The sequence below is a fragment of the Diachasmimorpha longicaudata genome, chromosome 5, assembly GCF_034640455.1.
Source record: "Diachasmimorpha longicaudata isolate KC_UGA_2023 chromosome 5, iyDiaLong2, whole genome shotgun sequence".
Lineage (NCBI taxonomy): Eukaryota > Metazoa > Arthropoda > Insecta > Hymenoptera > Braconidae > Diachasmimorpha > Diachasmimorpha longicaudata.
Window position 1 is genome coordinate 6,946,627 of NC_087229.1, and position 22,026 is coordinate 6,968,652.

Consider the following 22,026-nt stretch of genomic DNA (forward strand, 5'->3'; position numbering starts at 1 on the left):
GTCGCTTGCCGCCCATTGAAGACTCAGCCTTAATGCTCACAAAAAAGTAAACGTCGATTTTGCGCGAAACAATGAGCCACGGACTCTTATTAACGGTTTTCCCGCGCGTCTAGTGCTACTTACGTCTGAAATGCGTTCATCTTTTCTGTTGTCGGGTTATTTTAAAGCAGTAATTTGCTTTAAATAGTATTCATCTGCAATATTGATACCCAAGTGGGCAGTGGAAAATTGTGGAGTAAGACGCCACTTGGCATGCGTTCATTTATCCTACTGCGTAGGTTATAAACAGTCAACAAACACACCCTTTCATTGTGCAGTAAAAAGTTGAGAGAAAACATTGACATATGATTGTTCGGGAATAACATTAGGTTGACTCAATTCAGATGATGACAACACCAACCAGAGATTTTTTACATCGACGCCGGAGGTCCCTGAGACAAGCTCTGGCTGTGATACCAGATATAACCAGTCTTACTGTGTCGCCAGGTAAGAAAAATTGCATTGTCTTAATCCCCAGTGAATGCTCAGGTTCTAAAAATGGGAAATCCGAATGGAAAATAATTCCAAATTTTAAGCATGTGTTGGTTTGTATTGATAATTATGACAATTATCTGAGAATTCCTGAGAAAATTTAACATCTTGTCATGTTCTATTTTATTGAAAATTAGTCAGTTATATTTGCGTCTTTTGCGGTTTTATTCGATAACATTTTTATAAATAAAGTATTCTTTTCTCCGAGACATTAATTGTTGGTTATATTTCGCGAAGCATATGTCCTTCGTCACGTTCTTTACCCTTCAAAATTGCACGTAGACATTATCATTTTCCTCTTCCCCAGGTTCTCCCCTTCCATCCGATGTCAATACCATCAACAACAGGTACAGCCGAGATTCATGGAGTCCAGCGCCAAGTCCGGACGAATTGGTAATCCAAAAGCGCGGACGCAGGAGCAAAAGCATCGTTTGGTCTCCAGAAGCTGATGCAAAACGAGATAATCTCCTGAGTCTATCATTTCGTGACCGAACCCCCGTGAAGAGTCCTACGAAAGCGTCATCACACATGAAGAACACTCCAAGGAAGCGACTTCTACTCGATGACAATGACGACGTGACCCCGGACAAGTCCAAGGTCGAGAGAGATGGCCAGAGACAATTCACTGGGAATCTGATGAACGGATTGCGAGGTCTTAGCAATGAACAGCTGGTTAAAGTGATCATGGATATTGTGTCGATGCAGGAGGACGGAGCACTGTCCTTGAATGATAAACTGCGGGACATTGTCATAAAGAGGATGCCTGTGGCTGATGTACAGCCGTTGAGGGAGAGGTTGAGCGCTCTCAGACAGAATGTCTCGGCGAGCTTGATGTCCTTTGAGAGGATGGACGAGTTCTCTTACAATCACGCTTTCATTCATCTTGAAACTTTTCAGGTAATTATTCGAGGACAAGGGAATAAATCGAATATTTCTTAACATTAATATCATAGCGATTAATTTTAAATCCATAATTATTTCTCTTGTATTCAGAAAACATTGGTTGAACAAGGATGCAAATTAATCGACTCCGAACACTGGACCGCGGCGATGCAGTACGTGTTCCTGGCATGGCCCATCACAAAAGATTTGCCCGAGTGTCCACCCATCGACAACACACCCCAGAAGTGTTTTCAGAGTTTAACACAAATCTGCAGAGATGCCTTACTGAACGGGAATTTTGTCAATTCGACATTACAAATGTTTGCTGATAAAATGGAGACGATGATCCACGACTGTGACGATATGAGGATTTGCCACCAAATGGCCAAGGAGATGATGAGACCCTAGTTAAATAACGTCAACGTATTTAATATCCATTTATATCTATTTTTTTATTATAATCGACTCAGTGCCTTAAATAATAGATTTCATAAGGAGAAGATAAACTGTGCAGTTACCATAGTTCCAATGATTCCAGACATTTTTGCCTTTTTTTTACACCAGATTCATATGCCAAAAGTAATGAAATAGACAACCTCATCTGATTCCTCCAGATCCATATTTCATTCTCCTTTGTTTCGCTTAGATTAGTTAATCATTATTTTCATAACTTGAGTATTATGTAATCATATTTTTGCAAATTAATAAATTTTTACCTGGGTACAGGAATTTTGTACAAATCATTGTGTCGTTATTTAAACAATAATTCAATTCGAAGATCAAACCGATATCAATACATTTATTGGAGGACATCTTCTGTAAGCCTCAAATTTCGCAGATTAAAAAATTAGTAAAAATTCAGCCTCAAAAAACCCTGCAATGTCTATAATAAATAATTCCAGTCTTCCGCTCTTGTTTTAATTTATCATATTGAATTATCGTCTGACGTGGTCATTTTTTACTGTCACGAAGTGAAGATAAAATGAAGAAGATTGAACACGGTTCCATTTTATTTGCGAAGAACAAGAATTAAAAACAAGTTATGACTAATTAATTCTTCTCGTACCGTTTTTCAAAAGAAAAAAAAATATACGCAACAGACGCCTTACACTTTCACATTTTATAATTTTAAAGATTCATTCGTAATGTTTAAGGCGAACTCACATGATCAGACTGGTCATGCGCATTGCGCCATCCGGACTACGTGACATGTTCATACAGTTTTGACAGGTACCAGTAATCCAGATCACTTCAGTTGGGTTCAGTTCTCTCTTCTGACTACTCTCAACAGTCAAATCTCGTGAAAAAACAATGTTGTCAAAAAAATTAACCTGTGGAACATTTTTAACGGTTATCGTTGTACTAGTGGCTATTTACTTCAGAACTCAGGATGAAGAGCTACAAAGTAGATTGAGAGCTGTTCTTCATGGGCTTGAAAGACTTGAAACAAAGCATGGAATGTCAGCGAGACCACGGGTTGCCATAGGTTACGGCGCCTGCACTGATATATTCATAGACACAAAATATTTACTGCATTATTCTCCAAAAGTTGGAGAACCAAAGCACTTTGATGAGATTAGTACTGAGGAGGAGTTACTCAAGAGTTTCGCGTATTACTTTAGACATGGCGCAGCTGCCGAGTGAGTAGAGATAATTTTTTAATTATCAATCACGACAAATTCTTCAAATTTGGATTTTTAACCACTTGTTGAATGAAAACCCAATCTATCTTTTAATGCACAAGAAGTTGAGTTCTTGGAATTAATTTTTTTAATGGGTCAGAGTTTTCAAAATTTGTCAAGTCATTTGTGTATTCAATAAAACGTTTTTTCACCCGAATAACAATATTTCTGCAGACGTTACATGACTGATGCGAATTTATTCGACGAGCTGGTGGAAAGGTCCAAGTCATTTCCGTCCTCATACTCAGCCATTGGTGGTAATGCCCCGGTGATGGCAATGAGGTTCAGCAAAGAGGGCTGTGACGTTTTGTTAGCTGCCAAAATGACTCGATCACTAAAGCTGATGATTCCTGAGGGAATCCAGGTCGTTGGGGGTGAGGTAGAGCGCGATGATGTGCATTTAATTCTTGAATACAAATATGGCGAGGTCTGGGGACCCTTTACGAGCTCACGGGCCAATAGATACATTCTGCATAATGACGCGAATAATCCTATGATCAGTTCCCTTGAAGATTTCGATGAACTTTTACCGGAGTTCCGACCAGACCTGTTCGTTGTCAGTGGACTGCAAATGATGGATAATTATCCGTTCGAAAAGGGTAAAAAATTATTTTTATTTGCCAATAGCATTTAATGCAGCTGTATAGCGAATAATGATTGCCACGAAATGAAAAAAATTCTAACGGATTTTTATTTGATCATCAGACGTTCGCTCTCAAAGACTGAATAAGATAAAACACCAAATGATAAAGCAACTCCCATCCACAAAAGTACACTTCGAGATGGCCTCATTTGTCGAGAAGAGTTTGATGGTAGAACTACAAGACGTGGTGATCCCTTATGTCGATAGTTTAGGAATGAATGAACAAGAGGTTGCCAATTTGTACAACTCCATGTACTATGGAAATGTTTCACTCGTGGCTGACTCAACTCCCAGGGTTGCCACAATCCTCGACTACATGAGGGTTTTGTTTAAATTAATAAGGCAAAGGGGAGAAGTGATTGCAAATTCTAGAATACTGACTAGGATTCATGTGCACACGTTAGCTTATCAGGCTATTTTGACGGTGAAGAAATCAGCCTGGAAGAATACTATGGCTGCTGCTGCTAAGGCTTCCCTCGTGGCTCATCGTCACGTGTGCGGAACTAGTACTGTAAGTACCAGGATAAATTATTATTACAAGTTTCGTAATTATTTATTCATTTCGAGCAAATGAACGAAGAACAAATAATGCAGTCGATACACCTATCACACCATTATTGGATTTATCTTCCCTATTAATATTTTTTAATATCTTTAGTATTGAGATTTTCAATAGAATTGTAGATGACAGAATTCTCTAGACACTTTGCCAGGGTTTTCTGCAATTTTTTTGTGCACGTCGAACAAGAATATCTACTCTTTCCAGATTGACGTCGCCAAAGCGACTTTGATAATGGACGACAGTTTCTCCACCTCGAAAGTATCGGGCACGAGAATACCAATGAACACCGAGAAACCAGTTTCATGCTGGGACGAAGTCATAAAAATAAGCAATCGTGATGTTGCAGTTGAACTGTGTGTAGCACCGGTTCTAGTATGTACTGAAGCTAGTCAAACCGCTGGAGGTGGCGACAACATCTCCAGCGCTGGACTGGTTCTGCAGATTTGAAGTCGAATACTCGGGAAAAGAGAACCATGATTTTTGATATGTATTATGACACGTCAATTTGAATAATGTTCCCGTATTTAGTTAAGTCTATTGACATTGTTTCCAATTGTTATTATATTAATCTTGCATTCCTACGTCACCAAAATCTCACGAAAGAATTAAGTAGTGAATCATTCCAGCGAAAATTTTTTGTAAAAAATTCAATTCCATATTGCTCGATCTTGATACGTAGCTTTTATCAGTTTGAAGAAGTGTGTTTGTGCCATAGAGTTCGTGTTCTCATGATATTTAAGGGAAATTTTTTTATCGAATACTGAATCAATCGAAGATTAAACGAACTTGCATTGTGATATAAAATAAGGAAACAAATTTAATTGAACGAATAAATGCTGCACAATTATGTGGCAATGCTGCCTAAAACCACTGCAATATAGCTGATAATCAAGTCATTCCGGTATTAAATTCCTGTTTTTTTTTTCGAATAACATAAACCAAGATAGAGTGAAGAATGTTGGACGCCGTTTCATTTAACTGCAAACGATAAAAAATACAAAGCCATTTATTGATGTTATCTTCCGAGGCAAAAAAAAAACATTTTCAATATTTCCAAAACATGAAATCCCCACTTTTAAAGGGAAATTCATGCATTTAACCTGATGACCTAATCAAAGAAACGAACTTGCCTAGAAATTAACGAATGTTGTACAGCAACATTTTGTAACACGATCGAACAGAAAAAATGGACCTTCAATAAAACAGTATACAACCATTATTCTCTTGTATCAATTTTTTTAATCACCTATAGTGTTCGACTGTAGTAACTTAAAAATTTAATGAAAAAAAAATGAGTTTGCAAACGAGGATTGCAATCGCGCTGAATAAATATTCCATAATTATGTAGCAACACTGCAAAGTAAATGAAAAACTTATAACTAATGATTCAATCCAGCATTACACTCCTGTTTTGAATTTTCTTATTGAATTGGTGTCTTGCATAGCATTTATTATCGCAAATGGAGACTGAATGAAAACCAGATCAAACGTCTTGCCTCGACTCTCTTTATTACCTATAATTACCTCCAGAGTAAACATTAAAATGTAACAAATAAAAGCTCCCTCACGAACAGAGACACACACAGCACAAGATAAAACCATAAATTTCACCTTGAAACTCAATAATCATGTAAAAACTATTTCACAATTGATCTCCCTGCGCTACCCCCTCCCCCCTCTTCCATTCAAACAATTAATTACAGAATAGTATCACCCTCGTCAATGCCGAGCATTCGGAGATCGTCAGGTCCAGGTTGCCCGTCAGGTTCGACTTCCGCTTGAGTTATCTCCGGTGGTGGTTGATCCATATACTCCGGTCCGTATCCCACACAGCCCAGCATGCTGTCGTACATAGACCCATACATAACATTATGCTCAATCTGATTTTCATTCTTGGCGTCAGCATTGTCCTTCGGGAAAATAATGTTGAGGGCTTCTTGTAGATCTTGTGGAAGTGGTTGACTGGGATCAGCAGCGGCTTTGCCAACTTCCGGTGTCTCCACAGCTTCCGGATGAGCAGTCTCCACCGTGGGCATGGCCATCGGTGCATAGGGGGTCTGAACAGGTGGTGGATGTGTGTACGTAACAGTTGGAGGTCTCACGGGAAACCGAGGGTCACTTTGAGTAAAATGAGATGAATTTGTTGGGATGAAAGGGGGTGGTTGTGTTGTGCTGAAGACAACAGGAGTGGTCACATCATTCTGCTCCGCAGTAAATGATTTCTCATGATGCGACTGTCCACTACTCTTGGAATTCTCCACAATGGGCTCCTCGATTATCGTTTCCTCAGACTGATCCTCGATTTCCATATCCACCACTTGTGTCACAACAGTCGCTGAACTCTTTGGTGTTGTTGAGGTATTTAATACTGGCGGTGGTGGGGCTACCAAAATTTTCATCGACTGATTTTTAGGAGGAATGTTATTCAAGGCAACAGGTGTTGCTAATTTTGTTATGTGTACAACACCTGGTGGATTTATTATCTCAGAAGGCACCTGCGGTGTGTCCTCAAATTTACTCTGCACATAGGGCAACGGTGCAATGTCTCTCTCCGTTGTTTTGACTTCTTCATTCTTCTTTTTAAACAGTGGAAGTCTACCAATAAATGGAAGCTTTCCCTTGCTTGGGGCTGGAGCTGGAGTTTTCTTCAAAGGTGCTGAACTTTTTTTCTGCTTCGCAGATTCATTTGTTTTTTTCTCAAATTTTGACTCCTCTGTCGACTCGTCTTCCCTTCGATCTTTGTACTTGTCATATCCACGTTTTGGACTCTCTCGCCAGTTTCTGTCTCGCCTTGGGCTGTCGTCACTTCGTCTGTCCTTTCTTCTGTCGTCGTAGTAATCACGATCTCTGTCTCGTCGCCTATCGTATCTGTCGTACCTGCTGTGGTACTTATCGTCACGTCTGTCGTATTTTCTATCGCGATCATCGCGATAACGATCTCTATCTCTCTCTTCCTCCTTTTCGAATTTCTCCGGTGGTTTTACTGGCATATTTACTTGTTGTTTCGTCCAAAAACCCATGTGAGGCTTTGGCAGATCCTCAGATTTTGGTATGTCCGTAGATTTCGAAGATTTCTCCTCGTCCTTTTTTATCCAAAAGGGCTTAGGAGGTTCTTTTGGTCCCCACGCCTCCAGGGGCGGTTCTGGCTTTGGAGGGTATACCTTCTCGGGCTCAATTTGCTGGACCAACTGCTCCTGACTGGAACGTCTTTCATTTTTCTGCTTCATCTCTTCCTCTTGTTTTGCTTTTAGTTTTTCACGAATTGAATTCAGAAGCTGACGGTCATCGTTCTCTTGGGAGTGATGATTGTCCATTTTACTCTCGGGTACGTGACTCCAATGTCCCTTCAGTTTAATTCCGTGGTAGTCTATTTCTTCGTTGAGAATAGCCTGAGTCGAAGCTTTCATCTTGTTTCGCATTGCCACGCGAATGCTTTTGGACATGTCTTGATCGGAATCGCTGTCCGTGTTCTCAGAATCACTGGAACTCTCGCTGTTGCTACTTTTATTTTTTCGTTTTTTGGATTTTTTTTTATTCTTCTTTGATTTCTTTGATTTTTTGGACTTTGGCGGAGGCAAAGATGGTGGCTCGTCCTCCTTTTGCTTTTGGAGCTCGAGCTGCATCTGCTTCTGGCGCTCATCCGAAAACGCCTTCTCACGGTCAGCCATCCAGTCTGTCTCCCAGTGAGGACTTTGCTCAACGAATCGCTGGAATTAGTAACAATTGAAACATTTTATGTCCCCCTCACTTTTATACTTTTTTAAAGATCTATAAGAAACACTATTCGAAGGCTAATTCTGGACAAGCTCAATCCTTAATCCCTCAGTCGCGTAACTAACAGTCAAAAATGATTTTCATGGCTTACCGAATAAGTCTCGGAGTGTCGTTTGGACTTCAAGTGAAGACTGGCGCAGTGAAGATCACCAATCCATGAGTCACAGAGTTTGCAATACCAGGCTGTTGCGGCACTGAAGAATTGAAGTCCTATAATCAAATATAAAAGAACATGAGTGAAATTAATATTTATTTACGTCATAAACTTTCATAAGTTCATAAACAATGACCTTGTGCTCAGCCTCGAAACACTCAAGTCACTGAAAAACAAAGATAGATAAGTTAAAGGGATGATTTTTCAGATTATGTTTCTTTTTTTTTCGTTGAGTATCAAAATTCTGAGTTTCCTCCATCCACGTGCGACCTCTGATGACACCCTGAAATGGGGCGGTGGAAAGGTTTATTTGCTCATTTTATTTAGCAACATAAACTTTACAATCAGGTACATGGGTAATTACAAGTAATTTAACGTGAGGTATGATGAGTATCTTATAATTTTAGGTTAAAATAAAATGTTGTAGTTTGCACTTCTAAAATCTGTTGGCAGGTTTGCAACACATCGCACCTCATGTATTTTTTTTCAGCACTTTTCGTTTTTCTAAATAACGATTCCACAATTACATTTTCACTGCACTTGTTATCACTCAATCCCGATTTTCAACTGAAAAAATGTGATATTTCACTGGGACGATATATAAGAATCGTATTTTGATTAGTGATGAAGATGTATCCTGTGCAGATGTAGATCCATTCACAGTTTCCTCTGATTGTTGATGGAGATATTGCTCAAAAATTTGCCCACACCAATAATCATTCAGAGAATAACGTGACATTCAACGGTTGTTCATGAAAGCTCGATTGGGGGGATTTTTGAGCAATATCAAACAAAAATCATTTGCTTTTTTTTTCTTCAATACATACCGGTTAAACAACAGTGTATCAGTGCACAAGCTACGGAATTGTATACTAATTAGTAAATGTCCATTGAAATTATGATTGTACCTTTGATTGGTGTCCTTTTAGTAGGTAGACCAGTATAATACGGCACTTCCTTTTCAGTTCCCTCTCCATTCTTCTCATGCCATGGCATATCGACGATTTTACGTTCCTAAATTAAAAAAAAATATTCACAATAATTATTATTAAAATTGAGAATCAATGTCAAATTTCTACAGCTAAACAGCGAGAGGTTATAGAATTTTATGGTACAACAAATAAGTCTCGATTCAAAGACTCGAAGTAATTTTTCCGCAATCGTAATTATAAAGTTGTAATATTTCTCTCTTGCCCGAAAAATGATTCACTTTCAAAAATTCCAAAGACTTTCAATTATCGCAATTTCCACTTACCAAACAAGTCTCCTTGTGTTCAGCTGAATGGAGATGATTCAAATACTCCTTAGCTGTCTTTGGAAAAATATTGCAGATCTTGCACCAATGCATTTCCGGATCATAGTGAACAAAATTGTACATGGGTTTAGAATCCTCCTCGACATTCCTCGCGATCTTTCTATCCCTATCACTCTTGATTTCTTTCTCATTTTCCGAAGCTGATGATTTTTCAGGTGTATCAGGTGGATTGGGCTTTGGGAAATCCTCTTTAGGGCTGCGAGAGCGTTTTTTTGATGCCTCAACCTTAAATTTGGTTTTGAGATCATCAATAGTTGCCTCATCTCCAATTATTCCAGTCAACATGTCGATCACATTGTGAATCGATCTCATTTTATTCTGAATCTCCACCTAAAATCAATAGAGAGAGTTTTAGAAAAATCACTGCCCATTGGTTACAAGGGAGTGTAAGTATATTAACCTGTAGCTTTTGATTCTCTTTGACGATTCTGTTATTCTCACGTCCGCTCTCTTTTCCAATCTCATTACACTGCTGACGGAGAATTTCCAATTCCCTTTGAAGAGTCGTCGATTTCTTCACGTAACCGTCACGTTGTTTCACCAATGTTGCTCTCTGTTGCTTAACTTCAGCTTGAACAGCTTAATAAACATAAATATTCAAAATATTAATTGAACTGGTATTGCAATTATTTTGTCGATAACAATACTCTTGCTAGAAAATAATCGATTCCAACGAGATTAAAAATTATGATAGAACAATCCTATTGACAACTTCAAAGGATCAATTAAACTTATAAATTTTCATAATCAAGTTGATAATTGTCACAATCAAAATTTGTGTTAATTAAATATTTTTGTTAATTAAAACTATCTTTAAGTCAACGCCACTATCATCTGCAAACGCTCAAGTGCCCTGCTCTGAAAATACTATTTGAACAGGAAAAATCATCAGCTTACCTTCTTTCTTGGCATCATCAGGTCTTTGTAAAGGTGCCGTAAGTCCTGGAGGTACTGGCTCTACAGGCCTTGATGCGTCACTGGGTGGTAGCGGCGCAGAAGGCGCTGGTTGATTATTGTAAGCCACCTGCCCCCCTTGCCAATTAGGGGGTGGATAATCCTATAATAAAAGAGGTAAATCAGACATCTATGTTGTAAATCGAGTGAACAGTGTCCTTACCTTTTTGTACATTTCACCGGGAAATATCCAAAACAAATTCATAACATCATGAAAATCTCTCAGTAAATACTTACGGCAACACTCGGGCAATATTCAAATGCATATTGTGTATGTTCTATTTGTCAAGTCGTCGTCACTTTTTTAATGGTGATCGATTGTTACCATACAACAATAAAATGTTTTTAAAAAGAGGTACACAGTATGGCTTATGATCGGAAACGTGAGTTGAACGGTCGTAATGTAGCATTACCTGGTGCCACGTACATTGTAATTGTTTAAAGAAACGGTGTTAAGTATTCTTTTAGACTTACACTACGATAGCCAGGCGCTTGCTGATAGGTGTAGTCATATCCCTGATTATAGGTGTAGTTATAATTTCCATAGCCTTGGTTGTAAGGTGGAATGGGCTGCGGCGGGGGCTGGGCTGCATTCGGTGGCGGCGGAGCCTTAAACAGAAACATTAATGACCGATATCAACGCCGCAGCGAATTTTCAGAAAACGAATAACGTAATCGTCCTTATTTTAGATCTGGGTCAAGGGAACACTAAACCGAATCTATCAAGCCGTGTTTGAGTGAAATTGAATAATTATTTGTTGATTTATTATTGAAAAATACACGAACTGGTGTCAAAAAATAATTTACCTGATACTGATTAAGAACCGGTGGAACATATGCATTGCCAGGGGCTGTCGTAGTCGGTGGAGCAGTTGTCTGAGGATTAGATTTATTCCAATCCTGAGATCTGGACTCTTTTCGTCTCCTCTCCCTGGAGCCAGACCTCCGCTCTCTCGATCTAGATCGCCTGTACCTGCTTCTCCTGGGTGATGGTGATCGGTCTCGGTCGTACTTCCTCGATCTCCTTCGATGTGAAGAGTCGTCGGAGTCAGCACTGGGACTGCGAGGCCCCTTCCTTCTGGTTTCCTGATCCATTTAGGGTTATAGCACTCACTGGAAGGCCTTGACGAGTTGCAACTTCTGTAAATTATCAGTTATCTGTTGATAATCAGGTTTTCCAAGGTCTGGGTGCAGTGGAAAATGGACGTGTCCCCTCGAATGGACAATAATCGATTGTCAAAGATTATGAGGCTGGGGAAATTAAGCGCATGGACGGGGTAAAATGAACCGGTGGATGGATTGATATGTTTACTATTGGGGACTTCACACTTGTGATCGACATGTGGGGAGCACAGGCGGCCATTGCTGCAGTCACCGAATGATAGGATGAATGATTCGCTTGCCGTGTCAATACGCAATTCACGGGGACAATGAATGATCACTCGTAAGGATTTAGTGGCCTACCGCAACGTGGTGGGGGTTATACACAACTCAGTAGTTCAATTACCCAATTGAAATTATTCGGACAGGGATGGTCCAACGACGATGTAGTCACTTGTCTACGATATTTCTCTCGGCTACACAAATTGTTTAGACCGGAAATCAGTGAGAATTCAGTGCATCACCGAGAAAACGCGATTAAGGTATGACACATAGAGAGGTAATGCGAAGCCAAAGACAGGGGATAACTTTTCGCAGGCGCCACGAGGAAGCGCGGCGGTCACTTTGACCCTTCACCCCGGTACACAACGCCACGCACGGCGTCTCTACTACCTTACCGACAGACACGTTCACCATCGCAGCTCATGCGCCGCCGCTACGAAATTTTGTTATTGAAACCGCTCTATAAGCGTCAGCAATCTCTCCTGTGATCTCTGATATAAACACGTGTCTCGTATTGTTGTGAACTATTTTTCTTATTGTTACGAAATTCTGAATTATTATGACGTTGTTTGAAGTGATTGTTGGTACTTACGAACAGTTCTTGCTGGGATACAAAGTTGAGAAAGTGGAGAAGGTAGGTCTCGAGATGAAATATACCTAAATTGAGGAAAACTTCCCCCGGCAACGTTGAGGTTATATTTTGTTTTCAAATTTGTTACAGAAATGCAAATTGGAGAGGAGTTTTGCTACCCACAGCCATCTGGCCAGTGTGCGAACTGTGACGGCCAGGAAACATTATCTAGCATCTGGTGGTGCTGATGATTCGATTTATCTGTACGACATGAAACAGAGGACTGAGACGGGAAAACTTATGCATCATGATGGTAATGGTTTTTTTGTATTCACGAGCGTAAGGAGAAATTAATCTTCGTTTATTGCTCTCCAGAATCAATTATAATTAATCAATCAATGAATTTCAGGTACAGTAAATTGTGTGGCATTCACCCCCGACGCGACTCACCTCCTATCATGTGGTAATGACGGTAGCATCGGCATCGTGCGCTGTGGAAATTGGCAGCTGGAGAAGCACTGGAAGGCCCCCCACAAAGGATCAGCAGTCAACACACTATCAGTCCATCCAACAGGTAAACTCGCCCTCTCAATAGGCGCCGATGGTGTCCTCAGGACTTGGAACCTAGTGAAAGGACGACAGGCCTATGCCACCAACCTGATCTCTCGGTTCAAATATGACGCGAAATATGTGAACATCGTCCTCTGGAGCCCAGACGGTACGAAGTATCTCATCGCTTGCAATACCAAACTCGATGTATATTCGGTAGAAACAGCTGGCATTTCAGCCGAGGAGAATTTCCCGTCGAAAATCGTATCCGTTGATTTTCTCAATCAGGAAAATAATGAACTTGTGGTTCTGGGGCATGAAGATGGAAAATTGAGGATTTACAATATTGAAGATAAATCACTCGTCCTTGAAACAGATGCACACGAGACTAGGATCAAGTGTATTCAGTGTAGAGATAACTACATTGTTTCAGCATCTAGTTCTGGTGAACTTAAATTGTGGAAATTTGTTAAGGGTAATTTGAAAAAATTGGGGAGTGCCAATTGCGATGCAAGGATAACGTGTATGACGATAATATAATTTACAAAAATTTTCTTCTGTTGAAACAGAGGTTACGAACGATTTTTTTCTTTTGCTGAGAAAATCTAAACCTGGTTTGATCCTCTGATGGTTACAATAGGTCTACCAGATCCGAATACGTCTTTAGTTTGTAAGTAAATATCAGGAGGGGAATCCAATTTCCTTGTCTCGGAAAGTGAATATTCGATCCCCAATGGAATCTATAGATTTTTCCAGCGAGACAAATAATGAGCTCATGGTTCTGGGGCGTAACGATATAAAATTGAGGATTTACCGTGTTGGCGACAAATCACTCGTCCTTGAACCACATGAATACGAGGCCAGGATCATGTGTATTTAGGGTAGAGATAATTATCTCGTTTCAGCGTCTAGTTCTGGTAAACTTGACCTGTGCAAATTTATGAAACTTAGTCTAGAAGAATTGCTTGATGCGACGATAACTTGTAAGATGATAATATATAGCCCTTCATATTTTTTCGATGAAGTGTTGAAGATTTATTTTTCCCTGGGGTGTTGATATTTTCCCCACGAAGTTTACCACCTTTGAATTTTTTTGTGGTCAATCTAACCATTCTAGGACAGTCTAGTATTATGCAATTATTTAATTTGATTCATCTCCATCTATCATCAAGAAAATAATGAGCTCACGATTCTGGGCCATAAGAATAAGAGACTGACGATTTACAATGTTGAGGACAAGTCAGTCGTCCTTGAAAAAAATACACACAAGGCCAGGATCATGCGTATTCAGTGAAGAGATAATTGTATCGCATCAGAATCTAACTCTGGTGCAATTAGAATCTAAAATGTATGGATTTTATGGAGCTCTATTAAAATATGGCTTTACACACAGGTGATAATAACCACCGTTGATATAAATGCATAAAAGTATTTTTTTAAAGCGCTACACTCAGACTTTTCTCTCATTTATGAGATGTCTTTATTTACCAAAGTATACATTTATGTGGTGGATTCATAGGACTCCCAACCGGGCAATTCCAAGCCTTCGCGAACTGTTCATTATTAGATAATGTCCCAATGACCCTGAAATGATTAGGTGAATGTACTCCCTCAATGATCTTAGACTTTAAAGCCCCATTCGTATAATTGCCACACCAGACTTGAGCGAATCCCAGAAAAAAGAGCTGATCCTGAGAGTAGTCAGATAACCCAGGCAATGCCTGTTTCTTCAAACCCCTCGACTTCAACCTCTGATAAGCCCTGTAGGCCTCTCGTATCCCCCCATTATCCGCAATATTCTCGCTCTGGGTATTGATTCCATTAATCTGAAGCAAATGAAGGTGCAATCAGTACATAGATGGAATTAAAAACGTACCTTGACACATTTGACGGAGGACATTTTACTCACTGTGAAATTGTTACTCAGTTCCGGTAAATGATAGCTACTGTATTGGTTGATGATACACTCAACTTTCTCATAGTAATGCCGCAATGTCTCATTGCTCCACCATTGACGAAGATTACCGTTCTCATCGTATCTACGCCCTATAAATTTCCAGTGCTAAATTAATACACTGTTTATCGCTTCCAGATGAAAGCCATATCAATTCGTAGATAGATTCACTGTGTTATTTGACAATAAATAATAAATAGTGAATGCTCGCATAATCATCACAAGCCAAATGTCGACGTCTTTATGAAGTTCTCAATCGAATAAATTTGTAAAATCCTCTTCACTTACCTTGATCATCAAATCCATGAGTGAGTTCATGTCCCATTATCGCGCCCATGGCTCCGTAATTTATCGATCTATCCAAGGGATTGATTCATTAATTATTCACTCAGCTCTTCATCATTTATTCAAAAGCATAGATACTCACTCGAGACCATTACCGTAGAATGGAGGGTGTAGGATGCCCGCTGGAAAGGCTAAAACATTCACGTGCAGTGTAATTATAATCAGAGAAAGTGGCCCTATAAGATGGACAAAACAATAGGTACTTACTGACGGAATTTAAAATTGCACTGTAAAAGGCATTAACTGTGGTTCCTGTGGTGATCCATCTGTCCTTGTCTGGTTTTTCCCGCAAACTGTTCAATGTCTTTTTCGCTCCCACGTCAGTCAGCCTTAAGAAGGTTTCGAAGAGCTGGCCAGGGATTACTTCAGCTCCCTCGTAGAATTTGTTCAATTTCTCGGGGTCATTTATCCATTGGGGGAAACCTACGAATGGTCGCATTGCGTACAATTTCCTATGGGCTTTGGCTCGCGTTCCTGCGTCCATCCATTTCAATTCCGATACCATCTCATCGAATGCTGCTCTGATGTCGAGGAACATCTCCAGGGCCTTTAGAAGAGGAAAATAGTAATAATTTGTCTGGCTCTGTGAGCACTAGCAGCAATTCATCAACAACAATAGAAACCTTTTCCCTTGACTCCTCATTGAAATATCTCTGCACATAAAGATTCGTTAGGGCCATTCCAAAGTTCGAATTAGCGTTACCAGTACAACCCTTCCACCTCGGCGTCTTCGCCTTGAGTCCAAAGACCTTTTGAGAAAACTGAAATCCCAAATCTCGGAATTTTTGAAGTGTCAGGGGGGCGACTGTCGAGTACACGCTCCACCAGACGAATCGAGCTGTTGACAGACATAATAACAATTAATCTATAACAAGACAAAACTTAACATATGTTCATATTTTAGTTCTACATAAATTCATTTTTAATTATGATTAATGAGACAAAAAACAACTGTCAAGAGTAAACTCTTAATAATTCTATCGAATTCGATTGGTCTACGCTGTCAACGCCTTTAAGATGATTAATTAATCTAGTAGAAGAATGACTCATCTCAGAAGTGTTGTCGATCGCCCGGGTCAATCTATATCTATCAAAATGTCATTAAATTATAAAACGGTGAACGAATCTGGCTAAGAAAATTTTCCTTCCTGACATTATTCTCTACGTCTAGTCACAAGAAAAAGGATTGACGCGCCCAAGTCAATTGAAAAAACCTACCGACAGTGGCAGAGGACGTATTGCTCAAAAGCCGGGGTAGCTTCTGGAAATAGTCCAAATCCATGACGATAATCCCATCCACACCAGTATCCAAAACAACGTCTGTATTGTCAAAGACGGCCTCGAGATACTCCGTCCAGTTCCACTTCAATTAATTAATGAACGAGGTATTGTACAGAGGATATAAAACAATCATAAACTAATAGCTCTCCATGATCCTTAAGTCAAGGCTAATGACGATAAATAAAATATCGCAAAAAGTATATTTTTATATTTACTTACTCTCAATGTAAGTGCATCAGTCAATGCTTGAAGGTCACTGACAGTCACGTCATGCAGAAAATGATTGGAGCTTCTTCTCTCCTCCGTTGTTGCCATTATCTGTCAGTAGTTCCAAAACAATCATCTTTAAATTCCATAATTCTCGGTAGTATTTTATTTGTTCCATACTTATCTCTCATTACCTTTGCTATTTTCGTACTAAAATCGAGTATCTCATCGGCGAATAGTGTACTATTTTCAGGAGTCATGCCTGCTAATTCCACCATCTCTTTGATGTAACGCTTGTACTCCATAAGTTCTGATTTAAATCGATCAGGATTAGTGAGATATCGTTCACTAAATCCTGGGGAAACCTGGTCCATCTGTACGAACACAAAATTTTCCATAAACATTCTACGATGAGTACTGGAGAAAATCATAATTCCTCGGTTGTGAAAAAAACCTAGTGCTCTCGAGATAACATTTTTCGGGATCTCTGGTAAAATTTCTGGGCCTATGATCAATGATATACGATATAATGAGGGGAATGAAAGACTTACCATCATCCGATTTTTAGTTGTGTCACGAAGGTCTTCGCTAATGTAAAAATTCACGAAAAGATTGAGGCCCAAGTGTCTCTGGGCCACTCCCGCTATTCTTGCTACATCTAGGTCAATCTCAGTATCATTTTCCAGAGCATTTAACGATTGAGGGTCGCGAGGTAGACCTACTAGAGAGAGAATCTCGAATATTGGCTTCAGTCCCATTTTTTCAACACTTTCTGTTGGAGAAATAAAATATATCATATGACGAGAGCCCCGAGAGAAAATTCTATCCAATAGACTGTTGATTAATGCTTTCCTGAATCATATAGATGGAACGAAATCCCACAAAAAACTCTATTCTGCCCCACCCTACAAACTAAATTAAATATGCAAATATAAATGCGAAAAAACTGTGATTTAAATACCGAAAGTATTCAGACGATATTTTAAACATGAGATGAGATATAAATCCCAATCATGCTCTATGTCGCGTGGGTACACAAAACAATTTAATTCTAGTGATCGTATCGTGAGATTTTGAATTACCAGTATCCATACACGTTCTGTAGAGAGCCCTCGCCAGCTTAACAGGGCGTAAATCATCATCGCGATCGGGTTCTTCAAGCAAAGTTCTAAGATTTTGTAACAACTCTTCTTTCAAGAGACTCAATTGATCCCAGGAGGATTGGCTCTGCGGTATTGGATGCCTAGCGATCCAGCCGGAGCAGGCGAATTTGTAAAAATCCTCACAAGGAGCTACTGTCCTGTTCATGCCTTCAATCATTCTCGCAGCTGAAGGATACCACAGGAATAATTACTGTCATGATAATATTCAGTAAAGTCTGAGGTAAAGAAACGTTTGGAGCTCCCAACATTACTGACTCCTTTGAGAACTGAATCTTGTATCAAGAATAGTATATTTAGGTACGAGTAATGTTATCCAAAAACTACCTGTTTTTATACACTCATCAGTTTGGCACATTTCTCTCTCCTCTCCTCTGGAGTTAAAAAACGTCATCTGCAGACAAAGCGTTGCCACAAGAGCAATCACAGCCACCGTCAACAACACAACTACAATCACCAGTCGCCTTTCCTTATATGTTTTTTCCTCACCACACTCACGATCGAACCTGGACAGCCAGAATAGAAATAAAAATTCAAACAATTCCCATAAAGTCCACAGCAATGTGTCCTATTGTCACCTACCAACTGGACTTATCCTGCTCCATGATCGTCGAGCCTCTGTCATTATTCTCCGGATCGTTTACCTACCAATGTTCAACGTACAAATTTACATGGCCATAGCTTACATAATCATTCATCGTATAATCACCTAGTCATAGCAAATCAATTCTACACTCAATTGTCTAATTAATGCTGCAAATTTTAATTGCTTAGCCTCTGCAATGTGTGGGATATTACTCTTGACACTGGGGCATTGACGAATCGGGGCTGGGGATTAATTCACAAATTTACGTTTGTTGAATGAAGTTTTTGAAATGATTTAAGGCATTTTAGGCTCGTGATGAACGACTCAACAGGAAATTCTTAATCTTGTCCAACTTCTCATACAGCTGTGCATCGAATGCAAAAACCATCTCAGACAAAGACAGCATCACAGGGTTCGAGTAACTTCACATATTTCTCTAATCACACGATAACTGCGTCGCACTATCACACGAAATTATTCACATATGAATTCTGAGCTAGTTGCAACAAGTCTTATCATCACGACCCTGTGTCGTAACGCTCCCTGCAAAATAAATTCCCGAATGAAAGAGATTTGGCCGTCGCGTGGACCGAAAATCCGTTTAAAAATCCGGGAGGAAATGACGAGTGAAAAAAAAAAGTGATATAATCAGAGCAGACGAGGATCATTACATTGAATGCCTCTGATAATGCCCAATATACTGAGCTCAATTCTCGTTATATACTCCACCGTTCACCTATGTATCATCACTTGACTCTAAAGTGAGGTGTTATGTACATTATATTGGGGCTTCTAAACGCATCTACTATTCATACCTCTTCAGCAACTGACAGCGAATACTTCCGTCTTCTTCGGTTTATAAATATAACGATCGTTGATGTACATATTAACTCATTCGTTATTGCATACAACAATGCTATTATGTGTGTCACTGTATGGGCTGTCGTGTTCGATCATTGGGAACGATCGAGTGGTTCAATCGCTTGACCAACGCTATTCGACAAAGCATCTCTTGGTGAATAGTTAGAGGTCAACGGGCGCGATGCGAGATAAGCTGACAAACAGAGATTTCTTCCGGGCTTGGGGACGAAATATCTGGTAAATTATTTCATTGACTATGGTACTTGTCATGAAGATAATTGCTTAATGATACACGTGCGGTGACACGCGTTAATTTCGGGGTTTTAAGATTTTTAATTTTCATTTACTTGGAGTTAATTGAAAATGTCCAAAGACCTTCATTAAAGTTTCGCCAGTCAATGGATCATATTGTTCGACACACGCCTGAGACGAAAATTCAATAAAATATTCAAGTCTTAATTGTAGCCTCCGTCGAGAATAATTCCATTTTACGGCGGGATAATTTTCGTTTGAAATTGCCAAGAAAAACTCGCGTTTTTTTGCAGGAAATTTAAGATGATAAACAGGTGCTGATAATGACGATAATGATCTTGCAACTCGGTAATTATTCAAATCAATCGATATTGTGGAGGTGTTCTTTGTGGGAAATCCGTATGTTTTATTCACGATTCTTTTTTTTCTTCAAGTATTTATTTTTAACTTCATAACCATCTGGGATCGATTTACCGTGATAGATACTGCAGGGAATTGTTAACGATGTTGATTTATATTTGCTGACTTACCTTATACCGCATAATAAGTTCTGAATTGGACAGCCAAGGGATCTGCGAAAGAAGGCAGTGACGAATGAGGATACGATGACCATTTTTTAAATTACATTATTGACCAGTTCTGATTTGCCTAAGAAAACTTTGAAAAAGTCATGCAAATGTTAAATGCAAATGTTAAAGATTGAAATTGATCTACTGTCTCCCCACACGATACCACCCCGTCGCACCTGTATCGAAACATACTATTATCAGTTGCATGTGTAAACTTTTTTGTCGTGAACAGTTATGTAATTGTTTAAAACATGAATATAAATCATATACCGACTTCGAAAAATATAGAATTCATTAAAAAACAAGTAGAGGTTGGAGCTGAATCCACAAAAGGGATATGAAGCTTATTTTTATCGCTACAGTCTCGTTCGAATCAATCCAAATGTCAGAAGGCTTTCCCTCGAGGGATCCATTTTGCCAAAAAAAAACAGTCACTATCGACTCACACGATTAGAGGTTCAGAGAGAAGATTATCGTACCGGAAAAAAAAATTCCTCGAAGGAAATAAGAGTGAGTGATTAATGACGATAACCACCGGAAGGTTGAGACCTTTTCTCCTAAGGAAAAAAAAGAATTGGAAATTTCTGGAGATAAGAGGGCTTTGTTCAATGAATTGAGGAAAAATAAAGGCTCAATCATAACGGATTTTCCCTCGTGAGATCAGTCATGATCAGCGATGCGCAAATTACCGAAGGCTCTCGAAATAATTTGAGAAAAGTTCATGCATCGGAGAAGATTATCGAGAATTATGGACGAGTGAAACATGACGAGGCCACATTCAATCTACCATGTGTATCGCGGGTCTAATTAAGACTGAATATGGGTGAATCAGTACCGCATGGCTAAGGTAAACCGCGTGGTAAACAGTTTCCGAGTGTGAAATTATCATTTTAAGTTGCAAAAGTGAAGAACTGCATTGACTTAATCGCCATTCATCATCGAAAGCTGTTATTTTAACTCAAGTAATGATTCAATTTGATGATAAACAATGGGAGGAAAAGCGGTTTAAGTGGAACAAATGGTGAAATGTTGACTTACACTTTCGCACTCGTGTTTTACTTCTTTTCCTTTTTGCTGATTAAACACTTGATCTTGTTGAACTAGATTCACTCTATGACTTAATTACGATCATTTTAGATCTAGTCGAGGGACAACAACAGACGCGCACGTGCTCGACGATGGGCCGGTTGTCAACTGTAATAAAAGTTTGTGCGGAGGAGTCGAGTCTCGGTCAGTGGTAATCTCTTAATGCCCCTCCTTTGCCTCCTATCGGATTCATCCCCTCCTCCCCCCTTCATCTTCGTTGATGGAAACTTTCTCACCCTAGTATTTTCTTTTCTATTAGTCGAAAATTCTAATCTCCGTGAATATTCCAATTGAGAACCATTTTTATTGAGAGAACTCTGGGTTAGAAATATTCAATAAAATTTACAGAACTCGTGGTTGGCTCATCGTTTGCGGAATCCACTTGGAGGATTTACGCGACGGTATCACAATTTGTCACCTGTGGCTCAGATGAAAATTTCAGAAAACGGGCCCCATTGCGCGGCAATGCCCGAAGATTTCCTACAACTACATTTTTTTCTAGAATTAGGAAAAAATACGAAATAACACGTGAATTATTTAGCCTTGTGGAAATTTCTCTCCAAAGTTCATGGAAAGTATTTTACCAAAACAAACATGGTCCATCGACGAATCCCACGATTTTCCACTAATAACACAGAAGATTAAATATTCAGGAAGTATTTACTGTCGAACGCCTGAATGACAACGTTCTACGAGACATTATCTATAGCTGTTTTTGTTTTACT

The 22,026-nt window shown here is 39.4% G+C and overlaps 5 protein-coding genes across 10 annotated transcripts; 3 read left to right on the forward strand and 2 right to left on the reverse strand.

The window, feature by feature from the left end:
- The first annotated feature begins 34 nt into the window (after nucleotides 1–34).
- On the forward strand, nucleotides 35–2,153 carry LOC135162115 (uncharacterized). Its single transcript, XM_064120272.1, has 3 exons — nucleotides 35–486; nucleotides 839–1,428; nucleotides 1,525–2,153. Exons 1-3 carry the CDS (start codon nucleotides 384–386, stop codon nucleotides 1,819–1,821), a joined length of 990 nt encoding a protein of 329 aa, XP_063976342.1. The 5' UTR covers nucleotides 35–383; the 3' UTR covers nucleotides 1,822–2,153.
- A 481-nt stretch (nucleotides 2,154–2,634) lies between these two features.
- On the forward strand, nucleotides 2,635–5,519 carry LOC135162101 (ADP-dependent glucokinase). The gene is made up of 4 exons (XM_064120244.1): nucleotides 2,635–3,053; nucleotides 3,270–3,694; nucleotides 3,801–4,249; nucleotides 4,505–5,519. Exons 1-4 carry the CDS (start codon nucleotides 2,725–2,727, stop codon nucleotides 4,745–4,747), a joined length of 1,446 nt encoding a protein of 481 aa, XP_063976314.1. The 5' UTR covers nucleotides 2,635–2,724; the 3' UTR covers nucleotides 4,748–5,519.
- A 273-nt stretch (nucleotides 5,520–5,792) lies between these two features.
- On the reverse strand, nucleotides 5,793–12,153 carry LOC135162071 (zinc finger matrin-type protein CG9776-like). Of its 3 annotated transcripts, none has more exons than XM_064120173.1 (9): nucleotides 12,005–12,153; nucleotides 11,305–11,637; nucleotides 10,972–11,106; nucleotides 10,441–10,600; nucleotides 9,944–10,122; nucleotides 9,484–9,873; nucleotides 9,137–9,242; nucleotides 8,166–8,284; nucleotides 5,793–8,007 (listed from the first exon to the last, which is right to left on the reverse strand). In XM_064120173.1, the coding sequence occupies exons 2-9, from the start codon at nucleotides 11,590–11,592 to the stop codon at nucleotides 5,998–6,000; spliced, it is 3,387 nt and encodes a 1,128-aa protein (XP_063976243.1). In that variant the 5' UTR covers nucleotides 11,593–11,637; nucleotides 12,005–12,153; the 3' UTR covers nucleotides 5,793–5,997. The 3 variants fall into 3 exon arrangements, with proteins under 3 accessions (XP_063976243.1, XP_063976244.1, XP_063976245.1); XM_064120174.1 differs by lacking the exon at nucleotides 12,005–12,153 and adding an exon at nucleotides 11,962–11,986; XM_064120175.1 differs by lacking the exons at nucleotides 10,972–11,106; nucleotides 11,305–11,637; nucleotides 12,005–12,153 and adding an exon at nucleotides 10,661–10,950.
- A 131-nt stretch (nucleotides 12,154–12,284) lies between these two features.
- LOC135162121 (p21-activated protein kinase-interacting protein 1-like) lies at nucleotides 12,285–14,024 on the forward strand. Its single transcript, XM_064120284.1, has 3 exons — nucleotides 12,285–12,514; nucleotides 12,602–12,764; nucleotides 12,861–14,024. The coding sequence occupies exons 1-3, from the start codon at nucleotides 12,440–12,442 to the stop codon at nucleotides 13,538–13,540; spliced, it is 918 nt and encodes a 305-aa protein (XP_063976354.1). The 5' UTR covers nucleotides 12,285–12,439; the 3' UTR covers nucleotides 13,541–14,024.
- Nucleotides 14,025–14,456: 432 nt separating this feature from the next.
- Nucleotides 14,457–21,420, reverse strand: LOC135162081 (neprilysin-4-like). 4 transcript variants are annotated; one of them, XM_064120196.1, is made up of 15 exons: nucleotides 21,254–21,420; nucleotides 20,177–20,218; nucleotides 18,530–18,591; nucleotides 18,275–18,453; nucleotides 17,870–18,115; nucleotides 17,339–17,559; nucleotides 16,982–17,161; nucleotides 16,800–16,898; nucleotides 16,518–16,662; nucleotides 15,923–16,137; nucleotides 15,507–15,846; nucleotides 15,382–15,430; nucleotides 15,243–15,310; nucleotides 14,910–15,046; nucleotides 14,457–14,826 (listed from the first exon to the last, which is right to left on the reverse strand). In XM_064120196.1, the coding sequence occupies exons 2-15, from the start codon at nucleotides 20,186–20,188 to the stop codon at nucleotides 14,485–14,487; spliced, it is 2,295 nt and encodes a 764-aa protein (XP_063976266.1). In that variant the 5' UTR covers nucleotides 20,189–20,218; nucleotides 21,254–21,420; the 3' UTR covers nucleotides 14,457–14,484. The 4 variants fall into 4 exon arrangements, with proteins under 4 accessions (XP_063976266.1, XP_063976269.1, XP_063976270.1 ...); XM_064120199.1 differs by lacking the exon at nucleotides 20,177–20,218; XM_064120200.1 differs by lacking the exons at nucleotides 20,177–20,218; nucleotides 21,254–21,420 and adding an exon at nucleotides 19,349–19,521.
- Nucleotides 21,421–22,026: the final 606 nt, after the last annotated feature.

Excerpts from the sequence above, each read along its gene's own strand:
- LOC135162115 (XM_064120272.1), top strand. The coding sequence starts at position 384 with ATGATGACAACACCAACCAGAGATTTTTTACATCGACGCCGGAGGTCC. Across the intron at positions 487-838 it reads CAGTCTTACTGTGTCGCCAG|GTTCTCCCCTTCCATCCGAT; the intron begins GTAAGAAAAATT and ends CCTCTTCCCCAG. Across the intron at positions 1,429-1,524 it reads TTCATCTTGAAACTTTTCAG|AAAACATTGGTTGAACAAGG; the intron begins GTAATTATTCGA and ends TCTTGTATTCAG.
- LOC135162101 (XM_064120244.1), top strand. The coding sequence starts at position 2,725 with ATGTTGTCAAAAAAATTAACCTGTGGAACATTTTTAACGGTTATCGTT. Across the intron at positions 3,695-3,800 it reads TAATTATCCGTTCGAAAAGG|ACGTTCGCTCTCAAAGACTG; the intron begins GTAAAAAATTAT and ends TTTGATCATCAG. Across the intron at positions 4,250-4,504 it reads ACGTGTGCGGAACTAGTACT|ATTGACGTCGCCAAAGCGAC; the intron begins GTAAGTACCAGG and ends TACTCTTTCCAG.
- LOC135162071 (XM_064120173.1), bottom strand. The coding sequence starts at position 11,592 with ATGGATCAGGAAACCAGAAGGAAGGGGCCTCGCAGTCCCAGTGCTGAC. Across the intron at positions 9,874-9,943 it reads AAGAGAATCAAAAGCTACAG|GTGGAGATTCAGAATAAAAT; the intron begins GTTAATATACTT and ends TATTGATTTTAG. Across the intron at positions 8,008-8,165 it reads GACACTCCGAGACTTATTCG|CGATTCGTTGAGCAAAGTCC; the intron begins GTAAGCCATGAA and ends TACTAATTCCAG.
- LOC135162121 (XM_064120284.1), top strand. The coding sequence starts at position 12,440 with ATGACGTTGTTTGAAGTGATTGTTGGTACTTACGAACAGTTCTTGCTG. Across the intron at positions 12,515-12,601 it reads AAGTTGAGAAAGTGGAGAAG|AAATGCAAATTGGAGAGGAG; the intron begins GTAGGTCTCGAG and ends AATTTGTTACAG. Across the intron at positions 12,765-12,860 it reads AAAACTTATGCATCATGATG|GTACAGTAAATTGTGTGGCA; the intron begins GTAATGGTTTTT and ends AATGAATTTCAG.
- LOC135162081 (XM_064120196.1), bottom strand. Across the intron at positions 16,663-16,799 it reads CTGATGCACTTACATTGAGA|TGGAACTGGACGGAGTATCT; the intron begins GTAAGTAAATAT and ends AATTAATTGAAG. Across the intron at positions 15,431-15,506 it reads TGCAATTTTAAATTCCGTCA|CCTTTCCAGCGGGCATCCTA; the intron begins GTAAGTACCTAT and ends TGAATGTTTTAG.